This window comes from Phyllobates terribilis, unplaced genomic scaffold (genome assembly GCF_046119375.1).
Source record: "Phyllobates terribilis strain yellow unplaced genomic scaffold, ASM4611937v1 Scaffold_7__3_contigs__length_470593459, whole genome shotgun sequence".
In the NCBI taxonomy this organism is placed as follows: Eukaryota; Metazoa; Chordata; class Amphibia; order Anura; family Dendrobatidae; genus Phyllobates; species Phyllobates terribilis.
The window spans coordinates 44272434-44293641 of NW_027362767.1; the positions used below are offsets into that span (position 1 = coordinate 44272434).

Consider the following 21208-nt stretch of genomic DNA (forward strand, 5'->3'; position numbering starts at 1 on the left):
AAGCGAGAGATGAGGAAAATCGTTCCTCCTCCGGAACCCCCGAAGAGCCCCCCCTACTGAAAGTACAAAACTGGGGGTGAAAACCATATGCCCCAAAAAACGGGGACTTACCAGTGGACTCGCTCCGCCTATTATTGAGAGCAAACTCAGCCAGAGGTAGGAAAGAAGCCCAGTCCTCCTGGTTCTCTGACACAAAACACCGAAGATATGTCTCCAAGCTCTGGTTCATACGTTCCGTCTGACCATTGGTCTGAGGATGAAAAGCCGACGAGAATGACAAATGCATCCCCCGCCGAGCACAAAACGCCTTCCAGAACTTGGACACAAACTGAGACCCCCGATCAGACACCACCTCGGAGGGTACCCCGTGAAGCCTCACAATCTCCCCAATGAACACCTGCGCAAGAGTTTTAGCATTAGGGAGAGCCGGAAGAGCGATAAAATGTGCCATCTTGCTGAACCTGTCCACTACAACGAGTATGACCGTTTTACCCGAAGACGGAGGGAGGTCCGTAATAAAGTCCATAGACAGATGAGTCCAAGGACGCTCCGGGATCTTCAAAGGTAAGAGGGCCCCAGACGGACGGGTATGTGAGGTCTTAGAGCGCGCACAAACCCCACAGGACGCGACAAAAGTTACCACCTCTTTATGTAAGTTAGGCCACCAAAACCGACGCGAGAGGAGATCCACAGTTGCTTTACTCCCCGGGTGTCCTGCAAAAACTGAGTTATGGTGTGCCTCGATCACCTTTTGTCGCAACTGATCTGGAACGAACAGTCTCCCCGAAGGTCCAACAGGGGCGTCCCCCTGAGCCTCCAATATCTCCTCCTCCAGCTCAGAGCATACTGCCGAAACCACCACCCCCTCCTGAAGAATAGGAATCGGGTCGTCCGTATTCCCGGCCCCAGGGAAACTGCGAGATAAGGCATCCGCCTTTACATTTTTAGACCCAGGACGATATGTAACGACGAAATTAAACCTGGTAAAAAACAATGACCACCTAGCTTGTCTGGGATTCAGACGTTTAGCGGACTCCAGATATAGCAGGTTCTTGTGATCGGTGATGACGGTGACCGGATGAACTGCCCCCTCCAAAAAATGGCGCCACTCCTCAAAAGCTAACTTAATGGCCAAGAGTTCCCTATTGCCGACATCGTAATTCCTCTCAGCGGACGACAACTTTTTAGAGAAAAAGGCGCACGGATGCCACTTACCAGGGGACGAACCCTGTGACAATACTGCTCCCACCCCTACCTCGGAAGCGTCTACCTCTACAAAGAATGGCTGAGACGCATCAGGTTGAATGAGTATGGGTGCCGAGGCAAAACATTTTTTCAAGGAGGAGAATGCTTGACAAGCCTTGTCAGACCACCTAGAAAAATCCGTCCCCTTTTTAGTCATGTCTGTGAGAGGCTTAACCATGGACGAGAAATTACGAATGAACTTCCGGTAATAGTTAGCAAACCCCAGGAAACGTTGTAGTGCCTTAAGATTCTCCGGCCGATCCCACTCAAGAACTGCCCGCACTTTCCCAGGGTCCATACGAAAACCGGACGCTGAAACCAGGAAGCCTAAAAACTGGAGTTCCTGTACGGCGAACACACACTTTTCCCACTTGGCATACAGTTTATTATCCCGCAAGATCTGTAACACCTGTCTAACGTGCTCCTGATGAGACACCAGATCCGGCGAGTAAATTAAGATATCATCCAGATATATGACAACAAACTGTCCCACCAGGTGGCGAAAAATATCATTAACAAAGTGTTGAAACACCGCCGGGGCATTAGTCAGACCGAATGGCATGACAAGGTTCTCATAATGCCCCTCCGGAGTGTTAAAAGCCGTCTTCCACTCATCCCCCTCCTTCATCCTAATCAGATTGTACGCCCCCCTGAGATCCAACTTAGAGAACCATTTGGCACCCACGATCTGATTAAAGAGATCGGGAATAAGTGGGAGCGGATACGGATCTCGGACCGTAATCCGATTAAGTTCACGGAAATCCAGGCAAGGGCGTAGGCCTCCATCTTTCTTCTTAACAAAGAAGAACCCCGCGGCCACCGGTGAAGATGAAGGTCTAATATGCCCCTTAGCCAGACTTTCAGAAATATAATCCTTCATGGCCTGCCTCTCAGGACCAGAAAGGTTATACAACCTAGCTTTAGGTAACTTGGCCTCAGGGAGCAGTTTTACAGAACAGTCATACTCGCGATGAGGAGGTAGTTCCTGACACCCATTCTCCGAGAATACATCCTCAAAGTCCGCCAGAAATGGAGGTAAGACCCAAGGAGTAACCGCACCGATGACCGTGTTCATGCAGTTTTTATTACAGAATTTACTCCATTGGCTTATCTCTCTGGTTTGCCAATTAATAACCGGGTTATGCTTAGCTAACCAAGGAAGGCCCAACACTATAGGAGTGGGAAGACCCTCCAACACGTAGCAAGACAACAGTTCTTTATGTATTGCCCCCACTTGAAGTTTTACACCATGCACAGCTTGCAAAAAACTTCCCTGACCGAGAGGCCTGGCATCGATCGAGAATATGGGGATGGGTTTAGCCAACTCACTCAATCGCATACCTTGAACCCGGGCAAACCGAGCATCAACCAGATTAGCCCCGGCCCCACTATCCAGAAGAACAGATATCCTCTCAGTTCTCGTACCCACCACCACCTCCGCCGGTACGAGAAACTGAGACGAACCTAGGGACGAAATACCTACTCCCAGATTGCCGTCCACCACACAACCTGGGATCAACAGTTTTTTCGACGACTCTTTACTCTGCAAGGGACGGGATGGACACCCCCCAATAAAATGTCCCTTTTTCCCGCAGAGGAAACACCTTCCTGTCTTATGGCACACCACCGGTCCCCTTCCCCGAAATGATGTCCCTCCTAATTGCATAGGCTCCTCCGGACTGACCAGGGGAACCACCATATGAGGGGACCTTGTAGGAGGTGGAGACATTACAGGGGGTAGAGTTATCCCGGACCTCTCCTGAAGCCGTCTGTCAACACGAATAGCAAGGGCCATAGCGGCTTCCAGTGACGCGGGAGAGTCATACTGTGCCAACACATCCTGTAATTTGTCGGATAAACCATGACAAAACTGGCTCCTAAGAGCCGGGTCATTCCACTGGGTGTCCGTGGCCCACCTACGGAACTCCGAACAGAATTCCTCCGCCGGACGATCTCCCTGCTGAATCCTACGTAACTTAGACTCAGCAAGGGAGATCCGATCTGGGTCATCATATACGAGTCCCAGAGCAGCGAAAAACCTATCCACTGACTGGAGAACCGGGGAGCTTGGGGGAAGAGAGAACGCCCAAGATTGAGGGTCCCCTTGTAGGAGCGAGATGACAATTCCCACCCTTTGTTCTTCACTGCCCGATGACCGAGGCCGCAGCCGAAAGTACAATTTGCATGCCTCCCGGAAAACAAAAAACTTGTCCCGCCCCCCAGTGAACTTGTCAGGGAGAGCTACTTTAGGTTCTGGTCCGGCTTGCTCCAGAGGATGCAAAACCTTGGGCTTAACGTCCGCCAGCCCCATGGACAAACTCTGCAACTGCCGAGCTAGACCGGCTACTGGATCCATGGTAGCTGGAGAAAACTAAGTGGGTCGGTGAAAATGTCACACTGTCACAGAATACTGGAGGTAGGGGGCCTAAGCTGACCCTAAGCTGGGACCCTGACTAACCCCTCAACCTGGAGGTACTGTTAAAGGTACAGAGGTCCAGGCCGCCAGCGTAACCCCTACCTCCTGAGGATCCCTGCACCTAAGTAATCTAGTCCTGAGAAGGACCCCGATCACAACAATAGGGAACCAGAAATAATATGCCCACACACAGTATTTAGACGAACGAGACAGTACAAGGGAAAAACCAAAACCACCTTGCATACAACTTCTACACAACTACAACAGAGGGAACACCAACGGGAAAGGAGATAAATGATAAAGCGAGGAAAGGGAAAAAACACTTCCAAATACACTTATCTCAGCAACTCCAAACACCACGATCCGCTCTGTAAGTCTGAATGAAAAGCTTTCACCGACACCTCCCAAACAGACCTGCAGGAATATAAAGGAGTCTCACTAAAGAAGCATTGATTGCAGCTGGGCGAGGCTGGACCTCAGCTAGCCCAGAGAGAGAGAGAATTAACTCCTACACTGCCGAGAAAACACAAAGCACCAACAAGTCAGCTGCGAGAAGTCAGGCTGTGTACTCGTGACGATCTTCGTGGCAACACACCCGTGACACGCGGAGTCTCTGGTCAGCGAATTTTCCACCATTTGGGAGAATACTAGGTCCGTACTTCTTCAGTCCTCCAAGCGGATGAAGAGATATGCTGACAAGAGACGTCTGGATCCGCCTCAATTCCGTCCAGGCGACAAGGTTTGGCTGTCCTCCAAACATGTTCGGCTCAAAATACCCTCCTACAAGTTGAGTCCTCGGATCATCAGTCCATTTGAAGTCCTCAAACAAATCAACCCAGTGGCCTACAAGTTAAAACTACCGGCCACCTTACGGATTCCCAACTCCTTCCATGTATCGCTCCTCAAACCTGTTGTGTTAATTCTTTTTCCAACAATCCAGATACTCCCCCTGCTCCGGTTTCCGCTGAGGACGTTTTTGAGGTAGAGAACATTCTGGCCACCAAGAGGGTAAGAGGAAAAACCTTTTTTCTGGTGGATTGGAAGGGGTTTGGCCCAGAGGAGAGAACTTGGGAACCCAGGGAGAACATTCATGCCCCGCTTCTTCTTGAAAAATGTCTTTCTGGCCTAAAAAAGAGGGGGCGTAAGGGGGGGGGGTATTGTAGCATCGGCGTCTCTGCCCTCTGCCAGGCAGAGACGCCGTCCCTCTCACCGCCGCGCTCCCTGCCCAGTGTCCTCCAGCACTCCTCTTCCTGCTTCTGCTGCTGGAGTGCACAGCTTCCCGGGCACTGTGCTTAGGGCGCACGCGCGCTCCCTTCCTCTTAAAGGGGCCGCGCGCGCCGCCCTAAGGACTCCCCGGCCAATTGCCGGAGGTCCTCCCATATATAAGGCACCTCCTCCAAAATGGAGGTGCCCGAACAATAGTTGATGCACAGTGTACTTACTTCTGCTTCAGCCCTCAGGTCCCGCTGCTAGCCTGACTACTAGTCCTGCCCGCCAGCCTGACTATCAGTCCAGTCCGCCAGCCTGACTACTCTCCAGCCCGACAGTCTGTCTTCCGTTCAGTCCGCCAGTCTGTCTATGGGCTTCGCCCACCGGCTTACCTGGGAGCACCTGCCTGTTACCTGTCAGCCTACCTAGAGGCTCCCGCCTGTCACTTGCCGTGACCACCTGTCTGCCTACCCGGAGGCTCCTGCCAGTCACTTGCCGTGACCACCTGACAGCCTACCTAGAGGCTCCCGCCTGTCACTTGCCGTGACCACCTGTCTGCCTACCCGTAGACTCCCGCATGTCACTTGCCGTGACCACCTGTCTGCCTACCCGGAGGCTCCTGCCCGTCACTTGCCGTGACCACCTGACAGCCTACCTAGAGACTTTCGCCTGTCGTCTCTGCCAGTTCATCTACCCGGACCTCTCGTCAGCCTGCCTGCTGTGCCCATCTGCAGTATCGGTCAGTCTCAGCCATCTGACCCGTGGGAGTCACCTGCTCTCTTTCAAGGTCGTCCCCAGAGTAGAACCTGGTCCCACTGCTCGCTCCCTCCCTGGTCACGGAGTCGTTTGCCGCCGTACAACAAGGGTCGGTCAGAGTTGATACTTAGTTACGCCCCTCTGGGTCCCTCCTTGCACTGCAGCACAGAGGTTCCACCACCCGGATCCGTAACACCCACCTTGGACATTTTTAAAGAAACGGGCTCCTGTGACTACTTTAAAAGCGGCTGAGTGAGTACCAACTCCTTACAATTTATATATATATAAAATACACACAAGTTTAAACACAATACGTCCTGAAAAAAAACACGGGTTTCAAACCTGCATATGTAAGCGAGTCTTAATTTTTTTTTTTTTTAATGGATTAATAAAATTTTCACTATTTTTATCTGGAGATTGAGTGCTGGACAAACTACCAATATTCTACAGACTTTATATCCATCCTCCCCAACAAGGATTCATTGTCGGTGCATCTTGAGAGTTCGTCTTTTTTCCATGAGGTGAGCTGAACAAACCCCCTCTATTTTCTTTTGTAATACAGTAGTACAGTGGTTCAAGAAGTACCCTATAGGCACTAAAAATGTTTCCATTGGTATGATTTTTCAGTTCATACAATATTTTTACCCCTTTTTATTGCATTTTTTCGGGTTGAAGTTGCAACCGAAAATGTTGAAGTTTTTTTTTTCTTTGGAACCCTTACCTTACAGTTTAAATCACTTTGAATCTCGATAGATCGTACTTTTCTGACGCAGCGCTACCAAATATGTTTCTTTTTTTATGAAGCCAGGTAAGGTTTTCTATGGAACATCGAAATGCAAAAGCTGGCCAGAGACCATGGAAATAGACCAGACTTTGCAGCAATACCGAATATGTTTGCTTATTTTTTTTAAAAAATGTCAAAACCAGGTGAATTGGATTTTATATATTTTTAAAAACTTTATTTTTCACAAACAGATCTGGAGAAACGTTACCCTTTCGAAAAAACAACAAATTCTCAAGATGTGCGCTTTTTTTTACCAGGATATACCTGTAATTACAATTGTGTGTCTCTTCATAGATTATCTTTGTTTAATGGATTAATACAATTTTTATTTTTTTATCTGGAGATTGAGTGCTGGTAATTTTTTACAGTAAATTTTTACTGTATTCTTTTAGTTCTTATAGACTTGAATATGAGATTGCTTGATGGCTTCTTCTACGTACTACAAATACCTAGTGAAAATCATGGTCGCCAGTGGATTCACAGAGGATACCTCACTTGGATTTTTTTCCCTGCTTTTCCAATACATTATATGGTGTCAGTCAAAACTACAAGTTCCACAAAAATACAAGCCATCGTTGGCTGAGGAGACGGAAAAATAATAATAAAAAATAATAAGGAAGAAAAATAATAAGAAAATAAGAAGAAATAATAAAAAATAATAAGAAAAATAATAAAAAAAATAATAAGGAAGAAAATACAACAAGGAAGAAAAATAAAAAGAAAATAAATAATTAAAAAAATAAGAAGAAAAATAAAAAATAATAAGAAAAAACAATAAGGATGAAAAATAAGAAATAAAAAAATAAGAAAAATAATAAGGAAGAAAAAACAATTAGGAAGAAAAATAATAAGAAAATAAGAAATAATGTAAAAAATAAGAAAAATAGAAAATATAAATAATAAGGAAGAAAAAACAATATGGCTGTGTGCCCACTAAGTGTTTTTTAAGCATTTCCGCAGCGGCAATTCCGCTGCAGAAACGCTTAAAAAAAGCTTGGTAGAAGGTCTGCCATGTTCCCCAATGATAATCCGCATGTGCTGTGCACATGCTGCGGAAATTTCCGCTGCGGATTATCATTGCGGAAAAATCTGCAGCACTACCAATTATTTTGCGGAAGCGCGGCGTTTTCGCCGCCATTGACTTGCATTGGAACGCATGACATCCGCATCACTGCATCTGTACATGCGAATTCCATGTGTTTCAATGTGCGGATGGTACCCGGGTGTGGAGGACAGGAGACTCTCCTCTGGACCCGGGTACCATAGAACCTGTAAAAAAAAAAATAAAAATAAAAAATAAATATTATACTTACCTTCTGATGGCCCCCGGTGTGCTTGTCTCGGCTTGCCGGCAGCTCGCGGTGGACTGAAGGACCTGCGCTGAAGTCATTTAGTCATGTGACGGGTCACACGACCGCTGACGTCGGCAGGTCCTTTAGTCTATTGCGAGCTGCCGGCAAGCCGAGACAAGGACACCGAGGGCCATCGGGAAGTTAAGTATAATATTTATTTTTTACCATTCTTTTAAGGTCACAATATATAAATCCATGACGTTTGCATGGATTTATATAGTGTGACCAAGTTGTCAAGCACTTTCCAAGTGATGCTAAAATCGCCTGGAAAGCGCTTGTCAACCCGCATGCGGAAATGCAAGTGAAGAACGCTTCACATCCGCTTGTCCATGGCAGTAAAAACGCATGTACAATCCGCACGTACAATCCGCATGTACAATCCGCATGTACAATCCACATGTACAATCCGCATGTGTTTTTTCTGCCAGGGAGATGCAGAAACGCTCAGGTAAAATCCGGAGCATTTCTGCATCGTGGGCACATAGCCTAAGAAAAATAATAAGATAAAAAAATTATAATAAAAAGGAAGAAAATAATAAGGAAGAAAAATAATAAAAAATAATAAGAATTAATAAAAATAATTAAAAAAAATAATGGAATAATAAGGAAGAAAAAAAATAATAAGGAAGAAAAAAACAATAAGAAAAATAATAAGAAAAAAACAAGAAAAAAATAATAAGGAAGAAGGGGTGAAAAAAAGAGGAGTGCAGAAATAATAAAAAAAAGCATCTGCAGTTGGCAGGAGATAAATATACACAAAGCACTAGGTAGCATAATCCTGTTATGTGTTCACGCAGATAACACACCTCTCCGTCTACCCTGGAGGCAGCGCCGCCGCCCGGCTGACTACAACACCAACACTGCACATTTACCTCAGAGCGACGTGCCCGCTGCGTCATGACGTTTCCGTATTCAACCAATCACGACACGCCTCTGCCAGCACTTGAAGCGAGATAAGCGCCATATTAAGAACTGGCATTACTGTCGCTGCATTAAGTAGAAAGAGTTGTAATGTTCTTTAAATGGATGAAATTGGGTCTTTGGGTAAATAAATGGCAGATTAGTTTAGGTTTTCTGTGTGACATAAGTACGTAGTTTGCCCTCGTCTGACATGTCAGCCTGAGGCAGGGAGGTGATTGGACGGGAGCGATTGTGACGGGAAATTAGGCAGTTTGTCAGTTACATCACGTGATCTGCTGCCTGGCTCCGGCAGGGTGAGCAGCGTTCCCCTGGCAGGTCCCGGTGTGACGGTGCAGGATTAGGAGGTGCTCGGCTGCCGCTGGGCTTTGGTTTGGTCAGAGATATCTTAAAGAGACAGTAGAACGAATATTTCCTCACATTGTAGGTGTGAAAGTAATTGTCCTCTGTTATCAGCCATATCTGATTGGCAAGAGCCTCTTCCATAATAACCCATCCAGGACACAGGAGCCTGCTTCTTACAGTGTGTCAGTGCGGAAAAACGCCAAAATCACTTAATTCCCCTTTACGACTGGGCAGATTTTTTTTCCTCCCACCATGACTTTTTTTAACAGCCGTACGAGGGCTTGTTTATTGCGGGATGGGTTGTCGTTTCGATCGACGCCATTCATTTTACTGTATAATGTACTAGAAAACGGGGGGAAATCCAAATGCAGTGGGAAGGTGGAAACCATTCAATTCTGCCATTTTTTTTGGGGGGGGTCACTGTGCGGTGAAAACAAGCTGGTAACGCCGATCCCCCCAAGTCACAGCGACACCAAACTTAAAATGTAAAAAATTGATATAATGTTGTTGTTTTCCATCTGTAGGAGGGTGTTTTTTTACATGGCGAGCCGTGGATTTCATTGGTATTGTTTTTGGGTCCATATGACATTTTAATCTCTTTATTGCATATTTTGGGGCACAGGTTCCTTTTAATAGAAAGGTTAAATAATTTTATATTTTACAGATGAGGCGATATTACTCTTAGTCCTCATAGCAGTCTTGAACCTGCATGGATCTTGTTCTATATACTGCATTATCACAGTTTATAGGGATAATTATGGTGTCTTTATGAAGTCCAGCATGTGATTAGGCTTCTCATACAGTATCAAGATGGCCGCCACAATCGCCCCAGCAGCTATGACAACCAGTCGGGACTCCACAATGTTGTGTGACACCCGGGTCATGCTCCTTACATGCGCTTCTCAGAGACTGACCGAGGCATTTAAGGGGTCAAACAGCAGCGATCGGAGCTCAGCTCCAGTCTCTGCTGTTAGAGGGTGGATCTTGTCGTTACAGGGCCCAAAGTATTGTCTCCTAGAAGTGACACGATGACCGAAAATGAATTTGCCTCTTCAGATGAGGAAACAACAGAAAAGGAGCAAACACCCTTCGAGTTGACATGGTAAGTTCATTATTAACTCACAAAATGCCTTGGTCCTGCTAACTTCAGAGAATCAGATGGTTGGTGGAGTTTGACTTTTTCTCTAGGATTTCCATCTGGCTGCCGTATCCAGAGTTAAAAATACAGAAAGATCCGAAATAAATAATAAAACTATCGATCATTATTAATGTAACAAGGACCTGTATATTTCATATTTACAGGTTATTATGTGTCTATCTACACTTTCATATTATAAATATATTTTGCTTTTTACTGTAGGCTCAGCTTAGAACCAGTAAACTATGCCCACATATTAGGAATCAGCCCTCTACCAGGTATGTTCGTGACTCATAGGGCCTTTTTTTTATTATGTAAAATATAATAATAATGACATTTTTTTTTTTTTTAATGCTTATAGAAGACAGAAGGTAAAAATATGTATAGTCATTTTAGTGTGACTTTGTATTTGTGTGCAAGTTTCAGATTTAATTAAGTTTTTTGCTATAACTGAGTCATCCATGGGAGCTCAAGTTATGAGGCGACTGAATCCTATGGTGACGTCAGTCACTGGCAGCGGTGATCCGGCAGCTCTGCCATCCTGGGGGCCACAAATGATCATGTGATGGCTGAGACATGGCATTCTGTACGCTGCAAAGTACAAGACAAAAAAAAGTAATAAACTGCTTCTGTCTTCAGGGCCCTCAACTATTTCAGCATCCGATCGTAGGTTTAAGGCTATGTGCCCACGATGCAGAAATGCTCAGGATTTTTTCCTGAGCGTTTCTGCATCTCTCTGGCAGAAAAAACGCATGCGGATTGTACATGCGGATTGTACATGCGTTTTTCCTGCCAGGGACATGTGGAAGTGAGGCGTTCTTCACATGCATTTCCGCAGGCGGGTTGCCAAGAGATTTTAGCATCACTTGGAAAGTGCTTGACAACTTGGTCACACTATATAAATCCATGCAACCTGCATGGATTTATATACTGTGACAAGAGAGAATGTAAAAAAGTAAATCTATACTTACCCTCCGATGGCCCCCGCAGTCTTGCTTCACTGTCCCGCAGCGGTAGACTGAAGGACCTGCCGACGTCAGCGTCGCGTGACCCGTCACATGACTCCGACGTCAGCACAGGTCCTTCAGAACATCGCAAACTGTCGGCATGTGAGGAGGAGCGCAGCGCGGGCCGCCAGAAGGTAAGTATATATTTATTTTTTATTTTATTCTTTTTTTTTTTTACAGGTTCTATGGTACTCTGGTCTGGACTAGAGTCTCCTCTCCTCTAGACCTGGGTACCATCCGCACATTAGAACGCATGGAATGCGCATCTACATATACAGTGATGCGTAATCCATGCGATCTAATGCAAGTCAATGGCGGCGAAAACGCAGCACTTCCGCAAAATAACTGGTAGTGCTGCGTTTTTTTCTGCAATGATAATCTGCAGCGGAAATTTCCGCAGCATGTGCACAGCACATGCGGATTATCATTGGGGAACATTGCTGCCCTTCTACCATGCGTTTTTTAAGCGTCTCTGCAGCTGCGGAAACGCTTAAAAAACGCATCGTGGGCACACAACCTTAAGGGGTTTTCCAGGCCAGGCAAGGCATGTTTCTCTTCTTGCTGGATCCTGACAAAATTTATTTTTGTGATTTCAGGGTGCAAATTTAAAAACATTCGGAGGAACCTTCTACAAAATGTAGGTAAGTATATGATGGACAATTACACAAAATATCTGTTCTCTGTTCTATAAAAGAATATTGTTGAAAAAACTTAAGAACAGGTATGGATTAAAAAACAATATTGTTGATTTCACCAGCCACATCACCTCACAGTTGCTACTCTACACTGATCACATAGGATACAGAGACTGCTGTTTATACATCACATAGGAGACAATGATCCTGCTGTTTATACATCACATAGGAGACAATGAGGCTGCTGTATACACGTCACATAGGAGACCCTGAGATTGTTGTATACGCGTCACATAGGAGACCCTGAGACTGTTGTATACGCGTCACATAGGAGACCCTGAGGCTGCTGTATACGCGTCACATAGGAGACCCTGAGGCTGCTGTATACGCGTCACATAGGAGACCCTGAGGCAGCTGTATACGCGTCACATAGGAGACCCTGAGGCTGCTGTATACGCGTCACATAGGAGACCCTGAGGCTGCTGTATACGCGTCACATAGGAGACCCTGAGGCTGCTGTATACGCGTCACATAGGAGGCCCTGAGGCTGCTGTATACGCGTCACATAGGAGGCCCTGAGGCAGCTGTATACGCGTCACATACAGTGGTGGCCAAAAGTATTGGCACCCCTGCAATTCTGTCAGATAATACTCAGTTTCTTCCTGAAAATGATTGCAATCACAAATTCTTTGGTCTTATTATTTTCATTTAATTTGCTTGCAAGGAAAAAACACAAAAGGGAATGAAGCAAAAATCAAATCATTGATCATTTCACAAAAAAATCCAAAAATGGGCCAGACAAAAGTATTGGCACCCTCAGCCTAATACTTGGTTGCACAACCTTTAGCCAAAATAACTGCGAACAACCGCTTCCGGTAACCATCAATGAGTTTCTTACAATGCTCTGCTGGAATTGTAGACCATTCTTCTTTGGCAAACTGCTCCAGGTCCCTGATATTTGAAGGGTGCCTTCTCCAAACTGCCATTTTGAGATCTCTCCACAGGTGTTCTATGGGATTCAGGTCTGGACTCATTGCTGGCCACCTTAGAAGTCTCCAGTGCTTTCTCTCAAACCATTTTATAGTGCTTTTGGAAGTGTGTTTTGGGTCCTTGTCCTGCTGGAAGACCCATGACCTCTGAGGGAGACCCAGCTTTCTCACACTGGGCCCTACATTATGCTGCAAAATTTGTTGGTAGTCTTCAGACTTCATAATGCCATGCACACGGTCAAGCAGTCCAGTGCCAGAGGCAGCAAAGCAACCCCAAAACATCAGGGAACCTCCTCCATGTTTGACTGTAGGGACCGTGTTCTTTTCTTTGAATGCCTCTTTTTTTTTCTGTACACTCTATGTTGATGCTTTTTCCCAAAAAGCTCTACTTTTGTCTCATCTGACCAGAGAAAATTCTTCCAAAACGTTTTAGGCTTTCTCAGGTAAGTTTCGGCAAACTCCAGCCTGGCTTTTTTATGTCTCGGGGTAAGAAGTGGGGTCTTCCTGGGTATCCTACCATACAGTCCCTTTTCATTCAGACATTGACGGATAGTACAGGTTGACACTGTTGTACCCTCGGACTGCAGGGCGGCTTGAACTTGTATGGATGTTAGTCGAGGTTCTTTATCCACCATCCGCACAATCTTGCGTTGAAATCTCTCATCAATTTTTCTTTTCCGTCCACATCTAGGGAGGTTAGCCACAGTGCCATGGGCTTTAAACTTCTTGATGACACTGCGCATGGAAGACAAAGGAACATTCAGGTCTTTGGAGATGGACTTGTAGCCTTGAGATTGCTCATGCTTCCTCACAATTTGGTTTCTCAAGTCCTCAGACAGTTCTTTGGTCTTCTTTCTTTTCTCCATGCTCAATGTGGTACACACAAGGACACAGGACAGAAGTTGAGTCAACTTTAATCCATGGTAACTGGCTGCAAGTGTGATTTAGTTATTGCCAACACCTGTTAGGTGCCACAGGTAAGTTACAGGTGCTGTTAATTACACCAATTAGAGAAGCATCACATGATTTTTCAAACAGTGCCAATACTTTTGTCCACCCCCTTTTTTAGGTTTGGTGTAGAATTATATCCAATTTGGCTTTAGGACAATTCTTTTTGTGTTTTTTCATTGAAGACAAATTAAATGAAGATAATAATACCAAAGAATTTGTGATTGCAATCATTTTCAGGAAGAAACTGAGTATTATCTGACAGAATTGCAGGGGTGCCAATACTTTTGGCCACCACTGTAGGAGGCCCTGAGGCTGCTGTATACGCGTCACATAGGAGGCCCTGAGGCTGCTGTATACGCGTCACATAGGAGGCCCTGAGGCTGCTGTATACGCGTCACATAGGAGGCCCTGAGGCTGCTGTATATGCGTCACATAGGAGGCCCTGAGGCTGCTGTATACGCGTCACATAGGAGGCCCTGAGGCTGCTGTATACGCGTCACATAGGAGACCAAGGCTGCTGTATACGCGTCACATAGGAGGCCCTGAGGCAGCTGTATACGCGTCACATAGGAGGCCCTGAGGCTGCTGTATACGCGTCACATAGGAGACCCTGAGACTCTTGCTGTTTATCAGGGGACATCAGTTCTATGTTACAGACCTATTATTGCTGCCATTAGATAGGAACAAGAGTAATGGTGATGAGATTTATCATCATGAAAAATGTAGTCTGCATTGTTGGCAGCAAAACTATATAAAAAAAAACATGTAGTCAAAATTTTTTTGGGGGGTAACATATATTTTATTTCTTTTCCTTCTAGAGGAAATTAAGAAGCTTGGAATCCAAGATGTGTTTATATTTTGCACTACCTCCGAGCTCTCATATTATCGCACTCCTACTCTAATACAAGAATATCACAAGCAGGGCTTTGAGGTACATCACTATCCTTTCCTTGATGGAGATGTGCCGGGACTTGACATCTGCCATCAAATATTAGAAGACTTACAGACCTGCATGGACAACAGAAGGAAGACATTAATACAGTACGTACCAGGCCCCTAAGAGGAATTGCTGGGAGCAGTCTGCTACGTCTTGTCGTTAGAATTATGTAGAGAAGAGAGAGAAATTAATATCGCTAATGATTGTAGTTTGCATCAATTGAGATACAAAATGGTGCAATACTTTTTCTATGTAGACAATTTGCCAAGTTTTTTTTTTTTACTTTAAAACAAAATTGGTTGCAAAAGTATACATCCCCATGAATTAGCTGCTGACAACACCCCTGTTTTTATGATATGTTCACACATGCGTGTGTCACCTATGAGGTTGAGTTCGGGTCAGGAGACCCATGGCCGGTCCGAGAACGGACCGCGACACCAGGATGTGTGAATGTAGCCTTAATCTGCACTAGTTCTGATGCATTTCCCCAAATGAATAACTTGTTTTTTTTCTAATACATGACAGAAATTGATAGCTCACGTTTGCCCCCTGCCTGCACTTGTGAGGGGCTTTGTATTAATCTGCATACAGTAAATGTTCATTTCCTGTAATCTTTGCCCCACAGTAGAGGATAATCTGATTGAATCCAGCACAATCTGTAATGCTGCTTAATTCACTGCAATGCCTCAAGTTCTAATTTTATCGAACATCTCTCCCTAGTGAAGAATATATTTTTTTTTTTCTCAATCCTGTGGCCCGGAGGATCTCAATTCTGCATTATCGCCTCCTCTAGAATTCATTATTTTAATAAATTTAATTTTCCAGAATAATGATTCTTTTTTTCATTTTGAATATTGTATAACTCTACTATATTCTTAAAGGAGCAGTGACTTCTAGTTTTCTTATTACATCTACATTGAGGGAAGTTGCTCCAAATTTATTGCGTCTTTCAGACACTTTTTAGGGATTAATAATCCCTTTCAAAAAGTGTCTAAAACATGAAGATGTAAAATATGGCAAATGTATTAAAGAGGAAATTCGGCTATGCTCACTTTCGCATCAGGAGTAAGCCAAGCAGGATTCTCCCCCTTCGCGGTCGTCGCGTCTTCAGATATCTGTCGGGTTGTGTGGGTGAGAAGCAGGTATCGTGGACCTGTCCTGTTCACTTATGCAGGTACACAACCCAGCAGATATCTTTAGACGGTACTAAATTTGCATTTTTTTAGAAACTGTGTTTATTAGTGGATTAGCTTATTGGCATCCATATGTACAGTAGAGGCCTAAGTATTGGCCTATTTCTAAGTAGAAATATATACACTCTGTGTGTCTTACTCTCTCCATGGAGATATCTATCAGCGAACATATTTCTACTAAGACTGTGACCAAGGTCCTATATAGACCGAAACCTAGGCCTCTACTGTACATAAGGATTTTCTTGAAAAGCAAATGAAGTGCCATGATTAACTTTCTACAATTTTTGTCTGGTGTCAGGCAGTACCTGCGGCGCTGACGTTACGTCGGCAGGCAGTACCTGCGGCGCTGACGTTACGTCGGCAGGCAGTACATGCGGCGCTGACGTTACGTCGGCAGGCAGTATCTGCGGCACTGACGTTACGTCGGCAGCCAGTCAGTGAGCTCAGTGGCTCTGATTGGGGCATCCAGGCTACACTGGCTGAGCTCACTGACTTCCACGCTCTTGACGTGATGTCAGCCCCACAGCCAGTACCAGACACCGGTGAACCCTAGGAGTATAGCACTGTTTGTTTTCCATGTACCAAACTGCACCCACGGCCAATATTACCCGAAAGGAAACAACCCCTTTAAATTAAGACCGTAATAATATTGCCTCATTGTTACTGGTGCAGTGATCAGACATTTTCCCACACTCTGTAATACACTTATATGGCTGATAGCAGTGAAAAATAGATTTGTGTGGTTTAAATGCCTAATTGCCTTATGTTGCACACTGATAATTCCTGCAATGCATCTTTAGGAAGCAACATCTTATATATGTGTACTTTTCTCCATGCTAATTATTTATTTTATTTTTGCAGTTGTTATGGTGGTCTGGGACGTTCTTGTGTTAGTAAGTGCTATTCCAGACGATGCGGTTTTTCACAAAATCACATCTTTTGTTTTGTATTTTCACAACCAGGCCTTCACCATGTGTAGCTCGATAGTTCACTTCTGGATGCATCCACGGGCATTGGGGAGGGTTTTGCATAAAATCGGTGGTACATGGGAATAGATGAAACTACTAAAAGATATGTCCAGAGTAGAAGTTTCCTAACTTTTCACTGACTGTAGACTGTAAATGTCCAGAAACCTCTTCAATCCCCAGTAAATCTACCCAGAGTAATACAGTAATGGTAGATGGGGCTGCAGCTGTGAGCTAAAGCAGAGACAGATCCAAAGCACGGACTGAGCATCATATCATAAAGACACTGACTGGTAGCGCACAAAAAAAACTGAAGGATTAACCCTGTACTATACCCAGCGGTCATCTGCTTTGTCTTCTTGCAGTTGCAGCATGTCTGTTTCTTCGGATGGATGACAAAATGACACCAGAGGAAGCAATACATTTGGTTCGGGTTGCACGTGGTCATGGAGCCATACAAACCATTAAGGTAAACTGATTCTTGATTGCTGCATTGTGCCATTCTCACACCAAGCCTCAATCTTACACTTGTTAGATTCTGTTTGTCCTAAGGACTCGTTCAGACTTGAGCGTTCCATGTACATGTTCTATCCATGGTTTTCATGAACAGAACACTCACCATTTACAGTCAGTGGGCCTATGCAGGTGTTTTTTTTCTTCAAGCTATATCCACTTTTGATCCAACTTGCACATAATGTGTCAGTAAACTAAAACATTAATATGCAGGTCAGCCATCAGGGCTGGCGTCACCACCCGCCGTGCCCTGAGCAAGCGGGGGGGAGGGGGCCCACTTGCCTTCGGGGACGCCAGAGCGATATGGGGCCCGTGAGTCAGGGGGGCTCCGGTGCCAGCACAGACTCCCCCTCCTGTTGTTGTTTTAAACGGTTTTAAATACTTACCTCTCCCTGTTCCTCTGCACCTCCGCTGTCTTCCGCATCTTCTGACTCTGTGACGTCTCGGGACAGAGGGTGTGATGACAGCACGCCCTATGTGCTGAGCAGTCACAGTGTAGATAGAGACAGAAGACACTGAGGAGCCTGGAGCTGCAGCCAGCAATGAGAGGTATTTGATTTTTTTTTTAATGTATGGAATATTATATGGGGCCCATTATTCTGTATGGAGCATTATATATGGCCCACTATTGTCTATGGGGCCCACTATTGTGTATGGAGCATTACATGGGGCCCACTATTGTGTATGGAGCATTACATGGGGCCCACTATTGTGTATGGAGCATTACATGGGGCCCAATATTCTGTATGGAGCTTTATATGGGGCCCATTATTCTGTATAGAGGACTATGTGGTCCCCATAATACTGTATGGAGGACTATACTGTCCGGTCTGTACTGTGCGCTGCGAGGATTCACCGGTTTCTCAGCTATTGTAGAATTTACAATAGATATCGGTCATGTAATGTAAGAAGTGAAATCTTTGGCCTTGTACTATACCTATATTTCTCTGCCGTATCTGTGCATCATAAATCTTGGTATGTGTTAAAGGGGTCCACTGAGATCTTGGCCCCCCCGGGCTCACAAAAACCTGGAGCCAGCCCTGTCTGCCATCCTAGTAGTATCTTATTTTTTCTGACTGTTTGCTGGAAGACATTCACCCCTAGAAGTTATACTTGGGGGCATCTTAATTATGGTCTGAAGGCCCATGTGCTTGGAGCCTAAGGGTGTGATCATACAACCATATTTTACACACTGTATTGCCCGACCTGAAAGTGATTCTCCTGCCTAGAACTCACAGCTTCATAGTCACATATATAATATAAAGCTTTTTGCTTCAGGTTAAGGAACCTGTGGATATGCCAAGATGCCTGTAGTCATACCAGGCTTTGCAACTGTAAACTTGGAACCTAAAATAGTCGAGAAGACTCTTTTCTAAGTCGTTAATTTCCCTTTTTTTTTTTTTTAAAAAAAAAAACAAAAAAACTCATAAGATGAAAATGTATAATTCACACAATATGGGTCGTTATAATACACATTTCTTTTCCTCTTCCAGCAATATAATTTTGTTTACGAGTTCCGTGAGAACATGTCCCACTGTCATCCGGCACGTGAAGAAACCAGACACTCCCTGTCCAGGTGAAGAAGTCACAACTCTAAGGAAAAGCCAAGATTCTCTGCTCTCATTATATCCTAAATTAGAACTGAAAACTTTTACGTTCCTGTTTTTTTTTCTGTATTTTTAACAGTTGGCTTTCTGGTTTCCTTTCCCATTTTTGCTAATCGGTTCTTGTATGAATTCATATTTCTCTTTATAATAAATTAAGTAAATCTACATATGCGGTTGTCTTGGTACAGCTGCTACTCACTTACCGAAACAGACAAAGTGCTTGGAAATCAATGAAACGTTTTTAAATTTCTTTAATGCACTATGTACTATTAATTCTAGAATTTCTATTTGCATATGTTTCCTATTTTCAGTGTACAAAAGTGCTAGAGAATTACTGTACTAAGCATTAAGGAATTATTCCCAACACTCAGTTATCACCTCTCCAAGGAATAGGTAATGATCTGCTGAGGTGGCCTGAACACTGGGACCTCTGCTGCTCCATTCATTGTATGACTGAGTGAGATAAAGTAGGGTTCAAAATAATAGCAGTGTGTTCAAAGAACATGAGTTAAGCACAAAATCTTTATACTAGTTTTTATTTCCATGCATTGGGAACATTGCACACTGTTTTCGAATTCAAAACATGAAGAGAAATGTAGATAATTTGTTTTCTGTAAAGTAGTTAAATTAACATTGGGCTGTTCTATATAAAAAAAAAAAAAGTGTCTGCATCGGTCTTTACAAACTCACAAAATGTGCTTTTTTTTTTTTTAGGATTTAGCATTCCTGTGAATCACTAACCTAATATTTAGTTGTATACCCACAGTTTTTTTTAGAACTGCTTCACATCTATGTTGCATAGAGTCAACCAACTTCTGGCACCTGTCAACTGTTATTCCAGCCTAGGATGTTTTGACTACATCCCAGAATTTTTTGGCACTTGTTGGCTTTGCCTCAAAAACGTCTTTTTTTTTTTTTTTTATATCATCTCACAAGTGTTCTATCGGATTAAGGTTCGGGGATTGGGATGGCCACTCCTTAACCTCAATTTTGTTGGACTGGAACTCAGATTTTGATTGTTTTCTAGTGTGTTTAGGGTCATTGTCTTGTTGAAACACCTTTTTCAAGGGCATATCCTCTTCAGTGTAAGACAACATGACATCTTCAAGTATTTTAATATATGCAAACTGGTCCATGATCCCTGGTATGCAGTAAATAGGTCTGGCACAATAGTAAGAGAAACATGCCCATATCATGATGCTTGCACTACCATGCTTCACTGTCTTCAGAGTGTACTGTGGCTTGAATGCAGAGATTGGGGGTCGTCTGACAAACAGTCTGCAGCCCTTGGACCCAAAAAGAACAATTTTACTTTCATCAGTCCACAAAATGTTTCTCCATTTCTCTTTAGATCAGTTGATGTGTTCTAACAGTGGGACTTTGCAGGGACTTCTTGCTAAGAGATTAGCTTCACACAGGTGTCTTCTAACTGTCACAGTACTCACAGGTAACTTGAGACTGTGTTTGATCATCCTGGAGCTGATCGTTGGCTGAGCCTTTGCCATTCCAGCTATTCTTTCATCCATTTGAATGGTAGTCTTCCGTTTTCTCAGACGTCTCTCTGGTTTTGCTTTCCATTTTAAAGCATTGGAGATCATTTTAGCAGAACAGCCTATCATTATCTGCACTTTTTTTATAAGTTGACTGGAGAGGGTAAAACTTCTAATCAAAGTACGCTGTTCTTCTGAACAATGTCTCAAATGACCCATATTTCTCAGCTTTCAAGAAGAAATGCATGTACAACATGTGCTGGCTTCACCCTTAAATAAGGGCCCCCTGATTCACACCTGTTTCTTCACAGAATGATTGACCTCACTAATTGAACTCCACATTGCTATTATTGTGAACTCACCCCCTTTCAATTAATTATTCAAATACACAGACTCAGAAACCTGCAGATCATGAATGCAGTGTCTGGTGGTTTTCTTAGAATCTACTGCACCAACTTGCAAATTGTTTGACATGTGGTGATATAATTTATACCAAAAACTGATTCATCTGGTTAGTCATATTGGACTGCTATTATTGAACACTACTGTACATCTGTCCTACAGCCCAAAAATGGAGAGGTTGTGGGACAGCGTAGACACTGCTCCATTTCTTGTGGAGTTTTTAGTTTAGTCGGCATCAATATTATGGGTTGGGCATGACTTTAATGTTGGCATTGCACACTTGTGCTCATTGGATCTTTTGAGTTTTTTTTGTGGTTGTTTGCTTCTTTGACAATGGGTGGAAAGACAATGTCGGG

General features: G+C 44.1%; 1 protein-coding gene and 1 long non-coding RNA gene across 5 annotated transcripts in view; one reads left to right on the top strand and one right to left on the bottom strand.

The window, feature by feature from the left end:
- LOC141153547 (uncharacterized) overlaps positions 1-8767 on the bottom strand; it is a 220194-nt gene extending 211427 nt beyond the window's left edge. The window contains exon 1 of the long non-coding RNA XR_012247319.1: positions 8635-8767. This is a non-coding gene — a long non-coding RNA (uncharacterized lncRNA). The remainder of the gene's footprint in view (positions 1-8634) is intronic.
- A 136-nt stretch (positions 8768-8903) lies between these two features.
- CDKN3 (cyclin dependent kinase inhibitor 3) lies at positions 8904-19583 on the top strand. Of its 4 annotated transcripts, none has more exons than XM_073638458.1 (8): positions 8904-9027; positions 10022-10127; positions 10386-10441; positions 11767-11811; positions 14564-14786; positions 16737-16768; positions 17206-17309; positions 18847-19583. In XM_073638458.1, exons 2-8 carry the CDS (start codon positions 10054-10056, stop codon positions 18931-18933), a joined length of 621 nt encoding a protein of 206 aa, XP_073494559.1. In that variant the 5' UTR covers positions 8904-9027; positions 10022-10053; the 3' UTR covers positions 18934-19583. The 4 variants fall into 4 exon arrangements, with proteins under 4 accessions (XP_073494559.1, XP_073494557.1, XP_073494558.1 ...); XM_073638456.1 differs by having other exon boundaries at positions 8916-8976; positions 18847-19581; XM_073638457.1 differs by having other exon boundaries at positions 8922-9107.
- The last annotated feature ends 1625 nt before the right edge of the window (positions 19584-21208 follow it).